The sequence below is a fragment of the Leptonotus elevatus genome, chromosome 10, assembly GCF_054856555.1.
Source record: "Leptonotus elevatus isolate MCC_2025b chromosome 10, RoL_Lele_1.0, whole genome shotgun sequence".
NCBI lineage: Eukaryota > Metazoa > Chordata > Actinopteri > Syngnathiformes > Syngnathidae > Leptonotus > Leptonotus elevatus.
The window spans coordinates 24,504,980-24,528,642 of record NC_141248.1 but is presented as its reverse complement, the minus strand read 5'-3'; the positions used below and the strand labels follow the sequence as shown (position 1 = coordinate 24,528,642).

Genomic DNA, 23,663 nt, shown 5'->3' with positions numbered 1-23,663 from the left:
GTTTTTAAACCAGGGCTTCAAAAATCGTGCTTCACACTCGTGTTAGGGTTTAAAATTAGGGTTTGAAGTTTTAAATTGAAGTCGGTTTAGGTTTCAAATTGGGGTTTCAATTCATCCATCCATTTTCTGAACCACTTTTTCCTCACAAGGGGGTGCTGGAGCCTATCCCAGCTGGCTTCAAACACTCGGTAGTTACATTTTTTTTAAATCAAATATTTAGTTTCCCCTTATTTTGTCATTTTCTCGTGTTTTTTCTTTCTGGCTCAAATGTTTTCTACGTTTTTTTTTTGTTTTTTTTTAACTTCTGTCAAAATTGGCTTCGGCCAAAACATTTCTGTCCAAATATATTGGGACACTTATTTTTGTTCAAAATAAAATTCACCCCCAAAATTGTGTCGCATGACAAGAAGAAATAAAACACAAAGTGCTGTTTTTATGTTATTTAATTTTTTATCAAGAAACAACAAAAAACAACTTTTACACATTTTTGAAACCTGATCAACACTTTTTTTTTTCAAGCTTACAGATGACTTGGAAGGAAACAACACAAAAGAAAAGCTGGTTGAAAAGCGTCTGGTCATTTTCTCATGGCGGCCGTCGCCATGGAAACCGTGAGCGGGATGACGACGAAGATGATGAAGATGAAGAGCAGCGTAAATGTGCTTTCCCTGTGACGGTGGAATCGGACCAATCGAACGACTAAGGGAAAAAATGAAAATGAAAACTTCATGAAAATGAAATCGGGGCTCGCTCGTTCCCTGACGTCTGCCCGCTAGGGGGCAGCACCGAGTCAATACAAACACACGCACACGCGGACGATCCTGCGACTCATCCAGCACTCGAGCCAAACACTTTGGAAAAACACAATCGTTATTGCACGCGCCTGACGTGAGTGACGAGATATCGAAATATCAAAAAAGATGAATAAAAATGAGAATTCGCGAAGACGTCAGCAGCACCAAAATGGCCGAAAATCATTCCAAGCTGGTTAGCGTCGCTTGTTAGCAGCCGTCGCTAGTTTGCGCGTTAGTGGTGGCGTGGCGTTCAGGACGCCGGAGAGAATGCGGAACTTTGAGCACTTTTCACAAAGAGTTCCTGATGTCATTTGTTTATTTGAGGAAAAGAATATGAAATGAAAAGTTTGAGGGAAAATATGCCATATTTGTGGAGAATTGACTTTTTAGTTGAGGAAAAAGATGAAATTCTATCAGCTCGTGAGTTTGCGGAGAAAGCAATAATATGGGAGTATTTATTTGAAGAGGGGATCAATTTGTGATGCAAAGTATTTTAAGGAAAAATCCAATTGATTTGAGGAAAATACGAAGTGATATTTACAATATTTGAGGGCACAACGTGGTCGATTTGAGGATATAATGTATTTATTGGAGAGCAATGTGTTATATGAGGAAATCCTTTGAGGGAGGAAAAAACAAAATGAGCTATTTGATCAAATGAAAAGGATATGAAGTATTTAATTATCCGAGGAAAAATAATTATTTGAGGCGAAAACATTGATATGAAGCATATATTTGAGTACAAATATATGAATAATTTGAATAAACGCGCTGTTTATTTGGAGAGAATATGTCATGATGTTATCTATTTATTGACATGAATTATTTATTCAAGGAAATAGGAAGCATTTATTTCAAGGAAAAAGTTAATTTATTTGAGGGTAGAAAAAAAACGGTGACAAACGATTTGGCTAGCGCGCATCACAAAACTATTTGTGGAAGAAAATGACGCCTTTGAACGATTCATCAAGAATTTTGTTTATCGACGCTAGTGCGTTGTTAGCATGGGGTTAGCGTGATGGTAGCTTGAGGTTAGCGTGTGTGTGCGTGAAGGATGGGATGGATTCTGATGGTTGATGGTGCGGTTGAAAAAAATAAAAGTCGACTTTGTGGACAAAAGTATTGAGACGCCTCTTGAGGTGATTTTCCATCTGGGGCAAGTAATGCGTAATTATATTGAATACAGAGCAGCGGTTCAATTGTCAAATGCGCATCGGACTTGTTCAAAATGAAAAACAACATTCTTTTGAGTTGCTGCTTTTGATTTCCTGTCCTTGCGCTGCCGTGCGGATGTTGCGCAATTCCAGCAGCGGCTAATACTGAACATGTAGTTAATACAGAGCAGTAATGCAAATCAAGTATGAAGGGCCATTCATTATTATTGCCCCGATTTAAAAACAGTGCAAATACACACATATTTTCCCGACGTGCTTTGTCTAATTACTAATGACTACATTTCCACGTTTTCCGTATATTTGTTTACTTTTGTCCAAAGTCCCCATCAAAATTAAACTTTTTTTTCTTCTCAATACTTAGGTATTAATTCTCACGTTATCCCATTTGTTCCCATAATACAAAAAAGTTTTTCCCACATTTTGCCCCAATATTTATGGTGAAACTCGTTGTTTTCTTTTGTCAAATTATTTCTGTCTTAATACTTATGTCCAAATATCCAAATGTTTTCGATTTGAACCAATGAATTAGGTCCAAATACAGATATAATATTTTTAGCTCATACATACAATTTCTTACTGTTTTGTTTGACTTTTGTCCCAATACTTTTGTCAAAGTTGCCAAGTTTTTGTTGTTGTTGTCTGGCTTAATACTTTTCTCCAAATTTCCAACGTGGTCTTTACCTTTTTGTCTCAATACTTTTGCTCAAATTCAAAGTTGAGTCATTTCTCTTCCAGGTGCTGTTTTGCACGTTGCCACGGCAACGTCGCACTGACCGTCATATGGCATTTCGTAATGGGGCTTGCATAACTGCCGACCCCCCCGTTGCGTGAAGTCTGCCTAGCGACAGCGTGACGACTTCGGCGTCCCAATACTTTTGTCCATCCCATTTGTCAAGCGGTTGGGTTGTTGTTCGACGTGAAACTACTCATTCACAGTGAATACAAGAACACGACAGCCCGAAGAGAACATCGACAGAGGAGGACTAATAATAATAATAATAATAATAATAATAATAATAATGGTGGTAATTGAAGTTTGCGGTCGCGGGGGAAAACCATCTGAGTCCGATCGGAGGCCGGATCGGGTCTACAAGAGCGAGATATCGAACGAGATAAAGAGACACATCAGCTACCACGAAACACGACGCCAAAACACGACAAAGGTTGAGGGTTCATCATCCCGTCCAATCGTCTCGGGGTTCGGCGTTTATGGCCATTGTGTGCGTTAAGGTGCGTTTGACAACCAGCGTTCCGCTTTGGACTTTTCACACTTACACATTCAAGTGGATTTCTTTGCTTAGGTACTTTTTTTTTGTTATTTTTTGGCTTGTCACAGCTTTGATTTGTCACGTATAAAAATGGTCGCAGCAAAACAGATTGAGGGGGCTGCCACTTAAAAAAAACAAACAAAAAAAAAAAAACACTGCGTGCCGTAAACATTCTCGCCATCATCGGCTTTCTTTTTGGGATTCAGTCCAACTCTGAACTTTTGATTCCAGGACACTCCAAGGTCGCCTTCTTATCCAGAAGAAGACGAAGAAGAAATTCCTTCATCAAGTAATCCTAAAAACTTTTCAAACTACGTTTTAAATTTTCTTCCTTACAACCCTTTTTTTTTTTTTTCTTATTCCACCAGACAGAGAAACGGACAGACAGACAGACGGCAAAACAGAAGGCGGCTAGTTAGCGTTAGCTTGAGGAGAAGCATTTGGGAGGCTGGCGGGAGAGGAAAGCGATCTCATGGAGAGCTTCCCACCCCGCGTTCTTGCTTTTTTTTGTTGTTTTTTGTTTTGTTTTTACATCATGGTTTCTACGATGGTGTGTGAGGGGCCCTTCATCAGCAGTCCCTTGTTCCCGTTGGGGTCCACTACTGGGTAGGCCAGGTCCCGGGGGCTGCGGTGGTCCGCCGGGCGGGAACTGGCCCCGCCGCGAACCGGGGCGGCCACCGCCTTGATCCTCTGCGGAGAGACGACAACAAAAATTGGTCAGACGACATGTTGGCGTGAATGGGCAGAATCTGCGAATCTCCAAAATGACACCAGCGTGCGTCAGTTCACAGATACGACACTGCTCACATTGGATTTATACATTAGGATAGAGGACCGATAGCAATTATAGCGGAAATTTGATTTAAATCTAAATAAAAATAAATAAATTTGATCCCAAAAAATAAAAATAAAAACAAAAGTAAAAATAAAAGTAAAAGTAAAAGTAAAAGTAAAAGTAAAAATAAAAATAAAAGTAAAAGTAAAAGTAAAAGTAAAAATAAAAATAAAAATAAAAATAAAAATAAAAGTAAAAGTAAAAGTAAAAGTAAAAGTAAAAGTAAAAGTAAAAATAAAAATAAAAATAAAAATAAAAATAAAAATAAAAATAAAAATAAAAATAAAAATAAAAATAAAAATAAAAATAAAAGTAAAAGTAAAAGTAAAAATAAAAGTAAAAGTAAAAGTAAAAGTAAAAGTAAAAATAAAAATAAAAGTAAAAGTAAAAGTAAAAGTAAAAGTAAAAATAAAAGTAAAAGTAAAAGTAAAAGTAAAAATACAAGTACAAGTAAAAGTAAAAGTAAAAGTAAAAATACAAGTACAAGTACAAGTACAAGTACAAGTACAAGTACAAGTACAGGTAAAGGTAAAGGTAAAGGTAAAAGTAAAAGTAAAAGTAAAAAAATAAATAAAAAAAAATAAAAAAAAATATAAAAAAAAAAATTAAAAATTAAAAAAATAAAATAAAAATAAAAATAAAAAAAATACATTTGATCCCAAAAATCTTCAAAAAAATTATGATAAAAATTTAATTTGCGTTTTCCACAAATAACTATTATTATTATTATTATTATTTATTTATTTATTTTTAGAAAATAGGCTTATTCAAATGTGTCAACACTCATTAAATCGTCTCATTTAAATCTCGAGGCAACATAATGCAGCCCGGTTCCTGCAAAATGAGGGAAGGGGCGGAGTTTTACGACAGTGTCAGACAGTTGTGCGTTCAAGAGGGTTAAGAGATTTGTTCTCAAGCAATTTTCCACACTTTTAACTTGAATAATGTGTAACAATATTAAAAACAGACCAAGTGTTGGACATTCCAATCAGATTGAATTGTGAACATTTGACCATATTTGGACATTCGAGATGACCAAAGTAAACAGACGCAACATCTTGGCTTCCGACAATTTGTTTTCTTTACCACAAAATGTGGCCACAGAAATAAATGATGACATGAAGTGTGACGCTTTGCCACAAAAACGCAATTTGTTGCGAATAATGTTACATCTGACGTTTATATTTTGCCTTAAAAGGTTACAGATCACCGTTCAAATAAGACATTTTGCTTAACAAGCAACTTTATGATTATTTCTGGCATTTAAACACGCAATTTGCTCCCAAAATGGCAGAGCTAAAGATTATTAAGTCATAATATTTTGCCACAAAAAACGAAATACCTGTTGCCATGACAACATGACACTTGCTGACAAATCGACTTCATATATACAAAGGCTTTTGCCGTAAGACTATTTTATGCGCGGAAGAGGTTATATTAGGTCAAATATTTGTGCGCTAAACGGCTCTGTTGCCATGACAACGCCATATTCGCGTTCATGTTGCACGGAAGTTAAAATCGTCGCGTTTGCTGAAGAAAAAGCGGCAAAAATTATGTGTTCCGTTCGGCTACGTTGCCCATTGGCGTGCTTGTTGGAGGCGCCCACCTCGATGAGCGGCCCGTCGGAGCGGATGATCTTGATGACCACCACCATGGGGATGCAGATCATGGAGGCCAAGGCCAAAGTCCAGCCCAGTCCGACGGCCGAGTCGGGATACTTGTACACTTTGTTGTACGTCAGCGGCTTGTATTTGACCAGAGAGAAAATAAAGCAGCTCTGCGGACGCACAAACCGCCGTTTGATCTCATCAGGACGGAGAGCAAAGTAAGACAACATTTCATAATCGGCGTTATGTTACGATGAAGCTGAGATTAGCACATTAATAATCTGCAGATGGTAGCTTGACTTTGCGCCGATTACAATCTATCAACTAGCGGCGATGGCGGTTAGCCTCAAGTCGTTAGCTTTGGGCTAACGTTGGACTCGTCTGCTAGCTTGCTAAGACATGAAAAGCACTGGCGGAAGAACGCCAATCGTCAATTCTGTTTAAGAAGCATATCGGGAACAATGCGCGTTACAGGCCACGTAACGTTCAGTGATTTCCGTTGCAAAATGCGCAACAGTTGGCAGCATATGTTTTGACGGGCATGTGCTGCCGCCGATGGATTCCGTTTTGAATATGCGGCGGCGGCGTTGCGCGGCTCTTTGCCTTACCACGCACAAGCAGGGAGTGATGACAGACCAGCTCCACTTCATCCAAGGGTTCGGCCTGTAGCCGATCATGTCCTCCACAGCATCGTAGAAGTTATCAACGCCTGCACAAAAAAGGCCAGCTCAGCTTTCAAGAAACGTTTCAATTTTCACATTTCAATCTTCCAACGTGACTATTTTCTAATAATAGCATTTGCAAATGTTAGCATTTCAACACGTTAGCACTTTCAAATGTTTTTATCTTCAAATATTAGCATAGCAATGATAGTATTTTCTAATGTTGATATTTTAAAAAGTTTCTGAAATGGTAGCAATCCAAAATATTTTTATTTAAATGTTAATATTTTAATTTTTAGTACTGTATTTTCAAAAGCTACCTGTTAGCATTTTTAAATATTGGAATTATTATTATTACTATTATTATTATTTTTAGTATCAGCATTTTCTAAATGTTTGCATTCCCCCCAAAAAAATCTTTTTAAATACATTTTCAATTTTTTTAAATTTACAATAATGTTAGAATTTCCAAATAATTACCTTTTAAAATGTTAGCTTCTTTGAAATGTTAGCGCTCCAAAATATATTTTCTTAAAATGTTCGATGTTTTCATCATTAAAAATGAGCAATTTCAAATGTTAGCATTTTTAAACGTTAGCATCGGATAACAGTCGCAATTTTTCAAATAACGGCATTTTAAAATGCTTTGAAATGTTAGCGTTCCAAAACTATTTCAAAGGTTAGCATTTCCAAATGTTGCTATTTGCAGACATTTGGAAACGGCATGCATGGTTTGACGTCGGCGCCGTTTGGCGTTGGCGTCGTACGCTTACTCACCATAAACCCAGGCAACAGCTATACATTCAAAGAATGCCACCCACAGAAGGCACACGCCGCTCGCTGCATAGTAGTCAAACAGCTGGAACACGTACATGCCACCCTGAGGACACGCAAACGCAAACAGACCATGACTTTCGCCTTCGCTTCATCACTCCAACAACAGCCGAGGAAATGTACACATTTCGCATACGATATACTCTGGGTGATGGAATCCGATTTTATTTTGAAAATATATTCCAATTAAATTGAAGACTGCGGGGCTGCAGCCAGATTCTCTTGCTTGCAAAATGTTGTGTTGTGTTAAGTTATTAACATTGTTTTTCAGTTTCAATTTATATTTTAGCCGTTTTGGATTTAGTTATAGCTGTGTAGCTCAATCAATGGGATTGTCTATTGTATTATTATCTGTCTCACTCTCCTGAGAAAAGAAGGGAGTGTATGTAGTCTGGTACCTGTCTCTGTCGGAAGAGACAGGCTGATGTATGATTGTTTTTCTCTAATCTGATTTATACCTATGGGAACTCGGAGAGGGAGTAGAGAGGGATTTTCTGGTATTTACTGAGTTGTAAACAAATGTACTGTGGGCTAAGGGAGGAGACTTTTCGTATTCACCCACTTTTCAATAAATAATGATGTGCCGGAGTAGAGAGACACACAATCTGACCAGAACACGGTTTGAGTGTCGTCAGTTTTTGTCATCAGAAGCTTCTGTTTTAATGATACCTTTGCAAAGGGACTTCTTCACCAGAATCTCACCATTCAGTTAATTGAACACGCAATGAGTAGAATACTTAATATCGTCTACTCTAACAGTTGCCAGGAGACGAACATTTCAAAATGTTAGAGACTGAAAGACTTGCAAATTTCCACTTGGACACATTATTATCAGAGGTTAACATTTTCAAATGTTTTTTTCTTTTTTTCCCAAATGTTGACACGAGTGTCTGGAGGTTCTGCAAAGGCTACAGAAACATTTCTGTTTATTTGAAGGTCCTAATCTAGAACATAACAAAAAAAAGATGTGAAAAGTGAAATACTTTCCAAATGCGCTTGGCACGTCATCGCGGCCGTTAAAACAGATAACGCCGGCGATAACATTCAAGGTGACATCCAAGCGATCCAACCAGGAAATCGTGTTTGGATGAAGTGTGCGGCGGGCTGCGAAATTCAAAATGTCTTCCGTGACGACTTTGACTGGCCAAGCGATTTGGCTGCGCAGGCAGAAAGCCGAGCGAGGCGGCGGGCGGCCTGGCTAAATGTCGGCATTTGCATGTGGGAGGAGCCCCGGTGGCGCCATCTTGTCCTGCATGCTGCACCAAAACGTCACCTGCGGCACACGAGGACCAACCGCGCAACCTTTGCTCACTGCATAACGGACATTTTGGGCCCGCAGAACTTGACCCCAAAAATGAGCTTTTTGTGCATTTTAGCAACTCGTAACAAGCTTTGGATTTCCATCCATCCATTTTCTGTACCGCTTGTCCTCACAAGGGTCGCGGGGGTTGCTGGAGCCTATCCCAGCTGGCTTCGGGCAGTAGGCGGGGTACACCCTGAACTGGTTGCCAGCCAATCGCAGGCTTTGGATTTCATTACTCTCAATTTTAGGAGTTATATATGATTCAATATTGATTGATTGATTGATTGATTGATTGTGCGTGCGTGCGTGCGTGCGTGCGTGCGTGCGTGCGTTACCTTGGTAACCATGGTGAGTCCCAACAGGTAGCTGATGCAGCATATGATAGCGATGAAGACCTCTCTGCGGTAACCCTTCCGTAGGAAGGACGGATACAGATCCACCAGTGATGTGATCTGCCCTTCCACCTCCACAAACTACACACACAAAAAATTTGCATCACCTTCGCTGCGTTACGTGGAGCGTCCGAAGCATGTTTTGTCTTTCTTTTAGTTTCTCAAGCAAAAAATCTTTTTGAGTTTACTCTAATGTGAATAATTAAGAGCGCGTCTCGAAAGTCGTCTCGGGAGAGCTTTCATATGAGCTGCGACTCGATGGCGGTTTGTTGCATTTTGCATTTTGGACGTGTGACGCAATCCGTGTTCATTCGTCGAGAAAAGCCCCCGCAGACCCCCCCCCCCCCCCCCCCCCCCGTGCGACGGAGGCAAAGGGGTTCTCACCTGACTGTCGAGGCCAAGCAGCAGGAGCATGAAGAAGAAGAGGATGGCCCAGAGTGTGGGGAAAGGCATCATGGTTACGGCTTTGGGGTAGGCAATGAAGGCCAAGCCGGGACCTGAAGGGGTTCCGGCACACACGGGACAGGACTGGTTACAAGTCTTTCGCATTGCAGTCTTATCTCTTACAAAAGTTCACCACGAGCTTCAGTGGCCAAAACATTTTTGGGATTTTTTTTCAATCACTCAAGTTGACTGCCAACGTTTGGGAAGCCTCGTACCTGATTCTGCCACATCCGCAATGTTCACCCCTTGCTCTTGCGCCATAAAGCCCAGGACGGAAAAGATTGCGAAACCAGACACAAAACTGGTACCACTGTTGAGGGCTCCCAGCAGCAAACAGTCCCTGTGGCACACGCGGCGTCAATCAATCAATCCATGAATCAATACGCATGAAAAAAAAAAAAAAGCAGACAACCTCTCTAGCGCCCCCTACTGACCTGTAGCAGTTGTATTTGTACTTGTTGTAACTGCCGAGGGACGTCATGGCGCCCAAACAGATAGCGTAGGAGAAGAAGATCTGGGTGCCGGCGTCGATCCACACCTGACCGGAGAGCACATGGACAGACAGACAGACAGACAGGTGGACAGACAGGTGGACAGACAAGGGACACATTAAGAGGAGTGACTGACTGATGTTCATTCATTGGAGCTGGTAACATAAGACCATGGTTCAGTAACTAGTAACGTGATAACTAGTACCAGTAAGATGGTAGAATAGCGGCATGCTAACATGTTAGCACGTACCTCTGGGTCCTTGAGGCGGGTGAGGTCGGGGTACAGGTAGAACTTGATGCCCTCGGTGGCGCCGGGCAAGGTGACGCCGCGAATCAACAGAACGATGAGCATGACGAACGGGAAGGTGGCCGTGATGTAGACCACCTGCAGGCAAAGACCACATGACGATCACATGACCGCGGCGTCCACTTGACATGACGTTGCCGTGACTTTCCTGACGCTGTTGGAGGGCAAATACCGACCTTGCCGGTGGACTTGACGCCCTTCCAGATGCAGAAGAAGCAGATGACCCAGACCAGCAGGAGACACAGAGCCAGGTCCCACTTGATGGGGCCCACGTCCTCAATGCCACTGCTGATGCCCAACACTTTGTGTCTGCACCGTCAAGGACGCCAGTCATTAACATGTCAAACGCAACCGCATTCATGAGTTGAACCCAACCTAAACCCAATCTTGAACTCCTAACACAAAGCCCTAAATCTGAACCCTCTAACTAAAAAAAAAAAAAAAAAACCTTAATCGTAACCCACAAACCCTAAACCAAACCAGCCTCTAAACCGAACCTACAAATCCCAACTATAAATTCACAAACCCAACAATATTATCCTCAAACCCTAATTGTAACCCGAATGCGGAGCATTGCCTTCTGACTCCGAAACACCACCCTCAAACCCGAACTCTAAATTGGATCCACAAACCAAGAAACCCAAAGGCTACGTTTAACCGAACCGCTAAAATCAAACCCTAAACTGAACCTCGATACCAAAACCTTAACCATAACACCAAACCCCTAACGGGAATCCCCTGAATCCCGCCTCACAAATCCAAACCCTAATTCAAACCCTCGCCCCCCAAATCCTTAAACCTAACCCTTTCACTCTCTTAGGCGCCATTGAGTGTGCTTGCGTACGTACTCCCAGAACTCGGTGACAGGGGAGGTGAAGTTGGCGAAGTTGGAGAAGTTGGAAGGCAGCCAGAGGCTTTTGTTCTTGCGGTACGTGTCCTCGATGCAGCGTTCCGTGTTCCAGGGCTGGTTGCATTTGGCCCACGGCAGTTCGGGCTGGAAACACTTGAAGGGGCAAAAAGACAAAAAAGGCAGAAACTTTCAAACCTGCTTTGGGGAATATCGATTAAGACGTCGATGACTTTGTCAAAGGTGTCCTTCACGCACGTGTTGGCGCTAAACTAAATTGGGCTGTGATTTGCAGTGGGGGGGTTTACATCATCCTTGGGATTCGAAAAACTGCTGGGACCGCCATCACCGTACATGAGACGCCAAACTGGACCCAAACGTCCAAAGCCCAAATTTGGTCAGTTTCATTTCCCCCACAAATCTTTACTCTTAGTCACTCTTCACCTTCGTTTGTTATTTGGACAAGTTATTGATTGAGTTATTTTTGAAGATGGAATTGTTATGCCCCCCCCCCCCAAAAAAAAAACACATTCTGTGTAATTTTCATGATGTGAGGATGCCAGCAACATGTTACTGTCTGTAGTCGTATCGTTGCGGTACCTGGAACAGGTAGTAGAGCCCCCAGGCCAAGATGACGATGTAGTAGATGTTGAGCAGGGACACGATGACGATGGAGGCGTACCCGATTCCTGCAATCACACAAGGAGAGCGGCATGCTTGGAAATGGCATCCATGCAAGTTCACATCTGGCCGAAAAACCGCAACCCTGGACCAGCTTTTGAGACTCCACATCCAGTATACTGTTTGGTATTGTTTATTTTTTATTTTTATTGAACCACATCAGCATGGTGCGATTGTCAAGGAGGAAGCAGAAGGCCACAAAGAGAAGAAGCGGGAAAAAAATCTTTTATTTTGAGCGGTTGTTGGCAAAGATGGAGGACAACCGTTCACTGGCAACACAGATTCCAGCCTACATTCTGGAATGAAACTCAACACTCAAAACCTAGAAAGAGATTTTGTGTGTATGTGCATTTTGGATTGGCGGTTTCATCTGCGACACCGGCAGACGTCCATTCGGCTATTCCTGAAATCGAGTTGCCAAACCTCTCACAGTGCGCCGGTTCCGTTTGTTTCAGCCACAGAACTCGGTGTGCGGCGGGCTGAATGTGTTTAAACCCGTACCGTCACCCTGACTGTAGTCCAAGGCCGAGGCGGGACCCTCCGCTGCAAGAGCTCTTTTATTGTTGATTGTCTTAAATGTATCCGTTCTTAGGACTTGCAGTTTCTGCTTACGGTTATTCCAGGCCTGAGATGAAAAGACGTTTCGGCGTACCTGGTTTGCTTTATGTCGGCGAGCGTCTGCATCGGAGTTGTGGACATGCGGGACATGAGACTTGGCAAACTTGGGAGAGGCCAAGGTGGCTCCCAACACCGGCGGTGACGAGCCTCGCAAGGAGGGCCGCTAGCCAGACTCCGTGGCCGCCCTGTGGCGGTCCCGCCATCGGCAACTTGCTCGGCCGCGTTCAAGACCCGGCAGGTGGCACGGGTTTGCTCTGCCGACCGTTGGGCAAGTGCGGCAAGCAGAAGGCGCGCTCGGTTGGAGACTAAACATCGTCGGAGCGCAGACGCTATTTTTATTGACAAGACTCGTGTCGCCATCACCAGCCTTGAATGGCGTGTTATTAAATGTCACCCTTTTTATCTATCAGCTGTTTTTATGCTGACTCTGCAGATCCACGACGCCTCCAATTTGCAGACATCTCACACAGATGTGAACAATCCCATTCCGGCGCTGCGATTATTGCAGCCTTAAAATTTGAAACGTCCTTTCAAATCTATCCGTACCATTTTGAAAACCCCACCAAAAAGTTCTCAAAGCAACAAAAAGTCTCCTGACTTGAACCTTCCAAAACGACATTTTGTTAATTGTGACCACCTGTCCATCTCTCTCCTCCCCATTTACGGACAGAGGAACGGATGAATAAACGAGCAGACAGTCATCAATGGTGGTCCAAAGACTCTGAAACGCAACTACAAGAGTGTCTTGAGCCACAAACAAGACACTTTTTAAATCAGAAGAACTGAATCAATACTTTTAATATAAACGTTCTTTCTTTTCTAACCCAAACAGCGCTGACTGCAAGTGGGCCGGATATAAACTCCAGATTCATCTATTAAATCTGCCAAATGTGTTTATGGAAAACAAGTGTAGGACGAATTCAGGCAAATCGACCCTCAACAAATTTGACAGGTCTTGAGAACTGTAAGCTCCGATAAAGCCAGAAACCAAACCTCAGTGGCTTCTTTCCGTGTTCTCCCAAATGAACGCAATCATTTCATCTCCACATTTGATGCCGTCAATACAGAAGCTTTGTTGCCTTTTTCCATTTGTCTCAATATGAAGTCGGCAAGATTCTGTCTTGGCTGAAGCAAGATGAGGAAAGCAACCGGACCTGATGGCTTTCCTCCAGATTATTAGAATTATTTTGTCCTGTTCACTGGAGCAGCATCTTGTGCCACATACTTCTAATGAGTCGACCACTTTAGCAGGACCTGCAAAACAGACCAGACCTAGTCTCAGGTGTGTGTGTGTGTGTGTGTGTGTGTGTGTGTGTGTGTGTCTATGTGGGCAGGTTTATATCACATTATGAGGACCATTTTCTGGGTTTTTACTATCATTGTGGGGACATTTTGGTGGTCCCCATTAGTCCAGACCTCTTTTTGAAGGTCAAGACTTGGTTTTAGAGTTTAGGTTTGAACTGGATTTTGCTTGGGGTTAGGGGGAGGGGCTAGGAAATGCATTATGTCAATGGGATGTCCCCACTAGAAATGTAGACCCAACATGTGCGCGTGTGCTGAGTGTGTGTGTGCCAAGGCCGGCTGTCCAAAAGAATGTCCTTCAGGGTCCTTTGTACCATCTGTGCACGTGTGTGTGTGTGTGTGCGCACACGGTCAGATGCTGATCAAACAAACACAAACAGACACACACATGTGGTCCTCCATGATGCCACTTACGTTGACGACCTTCGACCTTATTTGACCTCACGTGTTGGCTAAAAATGTCTTCATATTTCTCAGATCGATTATCATAAAGCATGACTGATCTGACTTCACTTTTCATTTCATTACGTATTTTTTCATAGGTAAATGTCTCGATGATGCTAAACGCGAATCCAAACAAAAAAACTAAGCCAAATCCTGCCGCAGTCCCAGATCGTAACCCCGAAACAAACCCTACAATTGTTGATCGAAAACCGTCCCTCGAGGACCAGGATTGGGGAAGCCTAATTTACATGGAAACCCATAACCAAACCTTCAACCCACTAACTATGACGCTAACTAAATCTAGCCCCGAACCCGAACATGGATGTGGATAGAAATCAAGACACATTTGAATCATAGCTCCTCTCTCTTTTCTCGCCCTTTTTCCTCCCGTTCCTTTTTTCCACCCGCTCCATCGCACTGATGCGTTGCCGCACTGTTGCCTTGGCAACCTGTGATCCAGGACACTCTGTACATCGTGTCGGGTGCGTGTGTGTGTGTGTGTGCGTGTGCGCACGCAGACTGAAATCAAGCGATGAAACGTTGTCCCGCGTGAATATTGTAAAGAGCAATTACAGTCTTCATGAATATTAACGAAGTAGAGCCGAGCCGACGTGGGAGCGATGAATATATTAACCCAATTTTGGAATGGAGGAGGGGACAAAAGGAGGGGAGGAAGATGACGAGACAGATGCAACTGGGCGAGGACCGAATCGGCATTATGAGAAGAAACCATTTCAAAGTCGAAATCCAGGCCACGGCGTTGCCAGGCAACAGCAGCGGCGGCCGTCTTGATTGGAGGAGAGGACCGTAAAAGGTGGAAGATGCAGGAAGTGCAACATGAGCGGGGTCGAGGGAGGACAGTGCGAGTCAAACAGTAACTCGGAACAATAACAAAGCGATTGGACGCCAGAGAAGAGCACGGTGACCGCTTGATGTTTTGGGCCTTGAGACTCGAGGACGTACTTCACTTTTTTTGTTTTTTTTACAAATAGATAAATTACTGATCAAGAAAGTCAAAACAAACTTTACACCAAACCAACCAAAGCCGATTGTACATTTGCACCTGAAACAAAGTCCAAAACCAAACCCCGACCACTAAAAAAATGCTAAAAGCAACCTTAACCCTAAAAACCAACCCAAGACCTAAGCTTGACTTTAACCCCTGATCCAAACCTCCAAGGCCCCACCCCTAAGATTTCATACAAGTTGAGCCCAAATCTGAACTCAAACCCAATCCAGACCCTCACCCCTAACGCTTGACCCTGAATCTGTAAGACCCTAATGTTATTTCTTAACCAAAACCCTGACCTGAACGTAAACCTAATCCATTTGCCACCGACCTAACCCTAAGCCTCTAACATAAGATGAACCCCACCACCAAGTTGGATCTCACTTGGACCCAAACCCAAATTCATCCACAACACTTTTGATGCGAGCTCCGAACCTGGACATGAACTCAATCCAAATTCTGTCAACCCAACCGCTAATCTTCCACTAACCCTGACCCACAACATAACACAAAACCGAACCCGAGGCTTTAAATGGAACCGAAACCGAGCCCCAAATTAAAAATCCTAGAACTAACTCGCACCAAAACTCGATCCCCGACTTAACCAGAATAAAAACCCACATTTGTCCAAATGATCTTAATTGTATTCCCCATTTGGCACAAAACCCGTAAAGCGTTTGGCCTCAGGACCAAAGTTGCGGAGGACTTACCTGTGAAGATGGGGCACAGCTTCCCCCAGCAGGTGATGCCACCCTCGGACGTGAACTGGCCTAGCGCCACCTCCAGGAAGAAGACGGGCAGGCCTCCGCCAAACAGGAAGATGAAGTAGGGGATGAGGAAAGCACCTGAAAGGGGGACGAGGAAGAACGTGAGACGTTTGCCCCGTTGGCCGTCGCTTCCGCTCGATTCGAAGTCAAGATGCAGAAACTGCCGACGGATTGGTCGCTGCCTTACCTCCGCCATTCTTGTAGCAGAGGTAAGGGAAGCGCCAGACGTTCCCCAAACCGACAAATCCTCCGGCCACCGACAGAACAAAGTCCAGTTTGCTGGCCCACTTTTCCCGCTGGGGGTGTTTGCCCTCAGCCTCGTCTTCGGGTCGGGTTCCGGGACTCTTGCCGGGGGACGGCTTGAGCGTGTCCTTGTGGAAGTCCTTCAGGCACTGGAGCTTTTCCTTCTGAGCCATTCTGAACACAGCAATGCAAAAAAAAAAAAAAGCTTTGGAATGAAACATCGGCGTAAATACGGAAGGCAATCGGTTCAGCGCTAAGAAAGAAATCAACGCCAAAAACCGTGCACAAGAACAAAGAACGGGGGGGGGGGGGGGGGGTCGGCCATGACTCGCGCTGCTAAAAACCGACAGCTCGTGCTTGGCAGCCTGCAGCCGACTCGAAAGCAGCCTGGGAGACTTTTGGAGCACTTTAAGAGTTCCTGAATACATTCACAGATCTGATAGGATCCAACGGTGGTTGATTTTTTTTTCACAGCCCCCCCCCCCCCCCAATATTCCAAGATTTCAAAATAATCAGTTGCAACGAGTACCGTAATGTGCAGCCACCTCTGCCAAAATGACCAACATCGGGTCTAAGCTGCCTCTGCATATAAGAGTTCGACTTCGCGCTGCTGGATTCGCGACGATCACAAAAACAGTCCCAGTTGTGAGATGAAAGTCACGTTTTTTTCCACAAAGACTTCACAAACGTAGCGTTCAAAACAAAACAAAAGCAACATCATATTAAATTCAAATTCTTTTCACGAAAAATCTTGTACAATTAGGACAGCAAAATGATGCGAAATGTTTACCGATCTGCTTTTCTGACGTCTTTCTTGTAAACATCAGACGCTCCACGCCAAAAACAACAACTATTTTTACTTGACATCTTTTTACTTTGGGCTCCTGAAATAGATTATTATTATTTTTTTTTATGAATTCAATCAAATGTTTCAGAGGCTGCATCAAAGCATTTTTGCTTTTTCCTCGGAGCTTTTATTACACAAGTCTGACGTCTCTATGACATCACGTGACTTGCTTTTTATAGAAGGCTGCTGCTACGCATGCAAGATAGTCTATTCTCAAATGTCTACACACCCCGTTGCGAACGTCAAAAGCGTACGACTCGGTTGAATTGAGTGAAGTCGGCCACGTTTTTTGAGTGAAGTCGGCCACGTTTTTTGTTGTTGCGGTCGTCGGGACGCGCGTGACGTGCGCGAGCCGTTGCAAACGTTGAAGTCGAGTTAATGATTCACCAGCTGTCCAGCGTGACCCGCTTCGCCAGTTAATTTATAACCACAGCGTGCGTACAATGGACGGCCATTATGTCTGCTGCCGATAGTGGTGGGAACCGTCAGAAGCCGTGAGCGGGACCAGCGGACGCCAGGAGGAACTTCCAGCAATTCCAAAACGGTTTTGGACGTTCAGGGAAAGAAATATTGCAACAAATTTGAGCCATTTTGTCAATACAAGGAAACCCCAAAAAAGTTGCAATAGTGGAAGATGTTTTTTTTTTTTTAACGGTTGAAGAAATGGTAGCTATTACACAAACGGCTAGCAGGTGGCAGCAGAGCAAAGGAGATCAACCAGGGCCATGTTGAAAAAAAAAACTCAATTACTCACAATTCTAAATAGATTTGTGAATAATGATGAAATTGAGCTGCGTTCTAATGCTAATTGCTGCAAAACAGAAACAAATACAAATGTACTTTTTTCCTGATGAAAGAAGAGACTATTTTTGGTATGTTTTATAGCAATAGAACAGAATATTCTGTGGGCCTCAAAAAAATAAAAGTAAAATAAAATAAATATAATATTTAATGCAAAATCAGTCAAAATCCAGTAAAACAGCCAGGAGCGAAGGGGGTTTCTTTAGTCAAAATGGCTGCCAGTGAATGAGTTATAAACAAAAAGTCATGAAAATATTATGAGCTTAAAAGTTAAATTTTTAACAGAAAAAAAATTGTAATGTTATGGGAATAAATGTGTGTGTTTTTTAAGGTAGTCTCACCAGCCTGAATATTTTTTTAAACAAGAAAAATACATTGTAATATTCAGACAATGTGACATTGAGATTGAATGTGTATTTTTATTACGTGAGATAAAAATCCAGTTTTTTAAAGAACAAAATTGGAACATGAGATTAAAATGACATTTTCTGAAATAAAACAAAAGATAACAAATATTAAAGTTTAATACATTTATATGTATGTGTGCGTAATTTTATGGTTATTTTATAATTATGATCTTATTCATAATTTATCATTGTGGCATCAAACGACCTCCACACAGCTGTGAGAACCGCAGGATGTGTGTGTGTGTGTGTGTGTGTGTGTGTGTGTGTGCGTGTGTGTGTGTGTGGGTGTGAGTGTGTGTGCGCGTGTGCGTGCCACACACACTAAGCTCTTACGTAACCCACTCCACTATTTTAAGCATGTTTAGTTCCACTGGGCTGAACGACTACACAATCATCATCGTCATCATCATCTTCCTCCTCCTCCTGCTTGCTCCCAGTTGTCTTTTTTTTTATTCCGACATGGATGACGCCTTAATAAGCGAGTGAGCATATCGGCTAACGAGACGTTGATTTTAAGAAGGCCGAACGACCGCCACCGATTAGGATGGACAATATTGTTGATACGTTGATGATTTTTAAGCAGTTGTTATGTCTGTTAATTGTGTTCATTTAAATTTAACTACTTCTGCAAGTTTGAAATCAGGAAAAAAAAAAAAAAACTTCGGTTGTAGTACCACGTTGTGCCACAACATGCCAGTGGCAGCACTGAGCTCAACTGGAAGACGTGCAGTGCAATGAACTCGTCTGCTTCGCTGCTGTGGATTATTTGATTGGTCAACAAATAAAAGAGGCTCTGCAACCAGAAATTCAAGTGTGTGAAGCAGTGTAATGACCAGCAGATCCCTGCAGATGGCGCTGGAACTCACAATCAAACGTATGCTATTGACACAAAATGTGTCGCAATACATATTAGCTTTCTCGCTATTTTTTTCTCTGAGCTTAAAAATTTACCAAAATGGAGTTAGCCAACTTTGGTTCCCAGTGCCTCATTTTTAATTTTTGTCGGCCATATTAACGTCATGTCAACTATGTACCGCATACACTTTATAAAAACGAAGATCAAATATTAAGTTAAGATGTGAGTGTTTGTTTTGGAATGACTGCATGACCATATGGAACATCGAACGGTCAGTTTCCACAAATATTCAAGTTAAAAAAAACTAAAGCTAAAACTAATAACTCAAATGAAGCATTTTCTAAAAAAACAACAACACACCTGCTCTAAAAACAAATGGGCGGCAATAAGTGAATTTGGAAAAACGAGTCATGAAAAATCCAAAAGTATTTTGAGGCTGGCTGTTGTGTGAACATGCATGGGTTCGAGGACAGGCCCGCCGCGTAAATCATGTTAGTTCCGTGTGCTTTGTTGCTCAGGTATCGCAGCTGCCACGCGCGCGCGCGCGCGCGCACACACGCGCTGGCTACATGGTTATGCAAGCAAGCCCACGTTTCATAATGGACGTCGGCAGGCATGAAAACCAATCCAGCTCTGCAGGAAGGAAGGAAGGAAGGAAGGAAGGAAGGAAGGAGTGAAGGAGTGAAAGAAAAGAAGGATGCAGACAGAGGAAAAGCAAGACATTTTATTTTTTCATTTTTCATTCCATGATTGCAGTGAATAAATATGGATTTTTTTTGTGGAACAAAAGTTGTGTTTTTCCAAGAAAGAAAAAAATTCAACTGAAGTGTTTTGTATGAGAGTAAATACATTAGAATTTATTTTGAGGAAAATAAATCCTGATATTATAAATGACATTTGATACATTTTTTTTTAAACGTGTAACATTACAACGCAATATGTGCACTTTTTAAAAACAATATCCATTATATTACAAGATTAAAGTCTACTTTCTTGAATTGATGGACATGAAAAACTTATTTTCATTGCAATTTCCACTTCATCATGAATTACCAAATTGTCTTTCATAAATTAATTTGGATGGATTGGTTTTGTGTTGCCTTTGTTCAAAACTTTATTTATAATTCCCCAAGTATTTTTTGTACTGCATTTATTTTTCTCAAGTAATTTGGTGAAGTAATGCATTTTTTTGTCTTCTTAAAATGGATTTTTTTTTTTTTTTATGTTTTGTACCTCGACTGCTTATTTTGTTCTCTGAGAAACATTCTATATATAAGATATATTTTTTTTCTTACAAGCAATTTTCAAACCATTTGTCATCTAAGCCTTATGAGGAGTGTTTTTTTTCTTCAACTTTGTGGATGAATTGTGATCTTTTTACAATATTTATCATATGAATTTATGAGTGTAGTCATATAGGGATTGTAGGCATTTTTTAAGTTGTATATATATATATGTATATATATGTGTATATATATATATATAAATATATGATCCAGTTCTGCCTTAATTTTTCATAGATTGTAAACACAGGAAGATGATCACTTCTGTCATCGTCGCATGTAAGACGCGACTTTGTAGCCAGACTCTAAAAACGAACGCAACATTTTACCGTCAAGGACGAAGCGTCAATTTGAGCCGTGAAACTCATTCTCGGCGCCGCGGCCCCGCTCGCATATATGAATATTTGAAGACCAGCGGCAATCCGAATAGCTGTCACCAGCCAGGCTAAGCAATAAGCTCATTCGACTTATTTTCATATTTACAGAGCGCACGCGTATGAAGATCGTGTCGCTTTGTTGTTAACGGCAACAGATGAGGGAGTCAAAAGTCTTTAGCGGTGGTTAGCGAGAAGTCGACCTCAAGCTTGAAACATCGACGTCGATTCATAAAGTCGATTCATCAACTCGTCGATTAATCGACGTAGATTCATAAAGTCGATTCATCAACTTGTCGATTAATCGACGTCGATTCATAAAGTCGATTCATCAACTCGTCGATAAATCGACGTAGATTCATAAAGTCGATTCATCAACTCGTCGATTCATAAAGTCGCCTCATCAAGCCGTCGATTAATCAGTTCGACTCACAGCACGACTCCTGGTGGCTGGTGCACGCGTCGGCCCTGAGATGACTCAGAAGACTTGGAATGCCGTCATATAGAAACAAATACTTTCGCAACAACTTTCATTTCGGGAATAGCGGTCGTTTTTTTGTGAAGACAATTACAAATAATATGCGTCCTGTAAGTGTTGTTTTCGTATATCTGTTTCCACATTGCTTAAAGGGTTACAATACCGCATGTGCTGATGCTAATTCGCTAATTCGCCTGTTCGTGGCATGCATCGTGTGTTAGCGTTGAGCTAACGCCTAGCATACATTCAAAGTGACGTGGCTGTTTGAAATACACAACGTAGAGTGATTCTTTTGGTTTTAGGTTTAGATTTACGGAAATGAGAGAGAGAGAGAGAGAGAGAGAGAGAGAGAGAGAGAGAGAGAGAGAGAGAGAGAGAGACAGAGAGAGACAGAGAGAGAGAGAGAGAGAGAAAGAGAGAGAGAGAAAGAGGGGGGAGAGAGAGAGAGAGAGAAAGAGAGAGAAAGAGAAAGAGTGAAAGAGAGAGAGAGAGAGAGAGAAAGAGAGAGAGAGAGAAAGAGAAAGAGTGAAAGAGAGAGAGAGAGAGAGAGAGAGAGAGAGAGTGAGAAAAAGACTGAATGAAAACAACAAATGGACAATAAGAATATAGAAAAATAAAAACTACATAAAAGAGAGAACCAGAGAGAGAGAGAGAGAGAGAGAGAGAGCGAGAGAGAGAGAGCGAGAGAGAGAGAGAGAGCGCTCTTCACGCCCCCCTCCCCCCCATGTCGGCTTTGTGCCTGTGTGCGTGCGCGCGCTTTGGCTACATTTAACAACGCACGCAATTAACAATCATCATCATCATCATCATAAACATGATAAACGCAGGCACGCATTTATCAAAACATTAATCAGACATGACGTTATGAAATATAAGAAGTCGTTTCCTCCCCCCACCTGCACGTGAAAGACGCCTGCCCATTGGGGGGAGGGGGGCTACAAAGAAAACATATCTAATAAATATGAATCACCATCCAAGAATCAAAACCAGAGACTTTTGCATATGAAATGACATCTCCCGGCAGAATGAAGGAGACAAGCGCGTGTTGCATTCAATGCCGCCCTCCACAAAAAGACACAAGACACTCGAATGAAGACAACCTGCGCGCGTTGCGTTCAATGTCACCCCAGCCAAAAAAGAGCCGACAATGTCAAATGAATGGACCAGAAAAAAACGGCGTTGCATTCAATGTCACGCCAGCGAAACTATATCGCCGCAAGAACATCAAGTGAAAACCAGCGCGCGTTGCATTCAATGTCACCTCTCAAAAAATGACAGATAAAAGCGGCGCGTGCGGCATTCACAGTCGCTCCCCGGAAAAAAAAAGAACATAAAGGCATAAATGATCTTTTGGAAATAAACGCGAGCGGAAGGCGACATTGTGGAGGATGAGCGCGCTTACCTGCTGCCCGATTTGGAAATGTTTTCCAATTTTGTCTGCTTTTCTCAATTTTTGCAATTTGACAAAAGCCAAAAGAAAAAAGTCCCTCTTTGTCCTCTGATGTCGAGACTGAGTGAGCGTCTCTCAAAAAACGGGTCCTCCTTATAAGCTCCTCTCTGTGAACTTTGTCTCCTGCGGTTTGGGGGGCCGGAGTGATACCATCGCGAGTGAGTGGAAAATCACCGGGCCTCCCCCCCCCCCCCCCCCTCCTCCTCCCCCTCCTCCACCTTCCTCCCTCCATCCTCCTCCTCCTCCTCCTCTTCTTCACGGAGCAACAGGAGAGCGGCGACGCGTTCGCGGCTTCGCGGAATCGCGGCCGTGCGCGCTACACGCCGTCGTGCTTTGACGGGGGGTGGGGGGGAGAGTGTGATTTCCGAGGTGTGCCTGAACGCGCCATTGAGGAGCCGTGATGCTGCCGCTGCCGCCGCATCACCGCCGCCGTGGCAGGTGCACGCAGGCGAAGGAGGTTCAAATGTGCTACAAAAGGCAATAGTTGAGCGCCAAAAAGTACAAAACTGAAGACAAAATGGTGTGCTGGTGTAACGCCATTTTGATTTGATCAAGGAGTTGCAAACTTGCGCGGAATAAAAGCATGAGAATACAAATAGCTTTTTTTTTTTTCAGTCGAGCTACGCTAATCATAAAATGCAACTTTACAAAAGCATCTGGATTCAAACACACTTGAAAGTCGTATTTCATCGCTGTCCTGTAAAAAAAAAAACATTTAGGGCTATGTCCGCTTTTGTCTTTTTTTTAAACATTTTTAAGTGTTTGAATGAAACTGTATGTATTGCAAAGAGTTTTTAAAAAAATGTTTTTTCACAGGACAGCGGCCATTTATAAAATGTATATTTGACAAAATGATGCAATAATATTTGATCACTCAAGAGCAATAGTTGTGCATGCTAACGTCATGTTTGACCACGCCTACTTTGGTTTCATTATACAATTATTATTATTATACAAAAAATAAATGACCATCTTAATATTGCGACGTCGAACATCACAAAATGAACAAACGTCGCAAACACGCTCGAACATCTCGTCTTTGCTATAAAAATTAAAATAAATTAAAAAAAGACTCCGTTACAAATTTGTGTATGAAAATGGTGCAGTTGAACACACAAATGTTAGGTTTTCCCTCAAAATACAA

The 23,663-nt window shown here is 42.3% G+C and overlaps 1 protein-coding gene across 2 annotated transcripts; it reads right to left on the bottom strand.

Annotated features, from left to right (window-relative positions):
- Positions 1-425: 425 nt before the first annotated feature.
- LOC147167742 (sodium- and chloride-dependent taurine transporter-like) lies at positions 426-22,702 on the bottom strand. 2 transcript variants are annotated; one of them, XM_086087846.1, is made up of 15 exons: positions 22,472-22,701; positions 15,968-16,197; positions 15,724-15,858; positions 11,560-11,648; positions 10,961-11,115; positions 10,289-10,421; positions 10,056-10,190; positions 9,749-9,852; positions 9,530-9,654; positions 9,255-9,367; positions 8,814-8,951; positions 7,119-7,221; positions 6,288-6,388; positions 5,679-5,849; positions 426-3,927 (listed from the first exon to the last, which is right to left on the bottom strand). In XM_086087846.1, exons 2-15 carry the CDS (start codon positions 16,194-16,196, stop codon positions 3,766-3,768), a joined length of 1,893 nt encoding a protein of 630 aa, XP_085943972.1. In that variant the 5' UTR covers position 16,197; positions 22,472-22,701; the 3' UTR covers positions 426-3,765. The 2 variants fall into 2 exon arrangements, with proteins under 2 accessions (XP_085943972.1, XP_085943973.1); XM_086087847.1 differs by lacking the exon at positions 5,679-5,849 and having other exon boundaries at positions 22,472-22,702.
- Between the last annotated feature and the right edge of the window lie 961 nt (positions 22,703-23,663).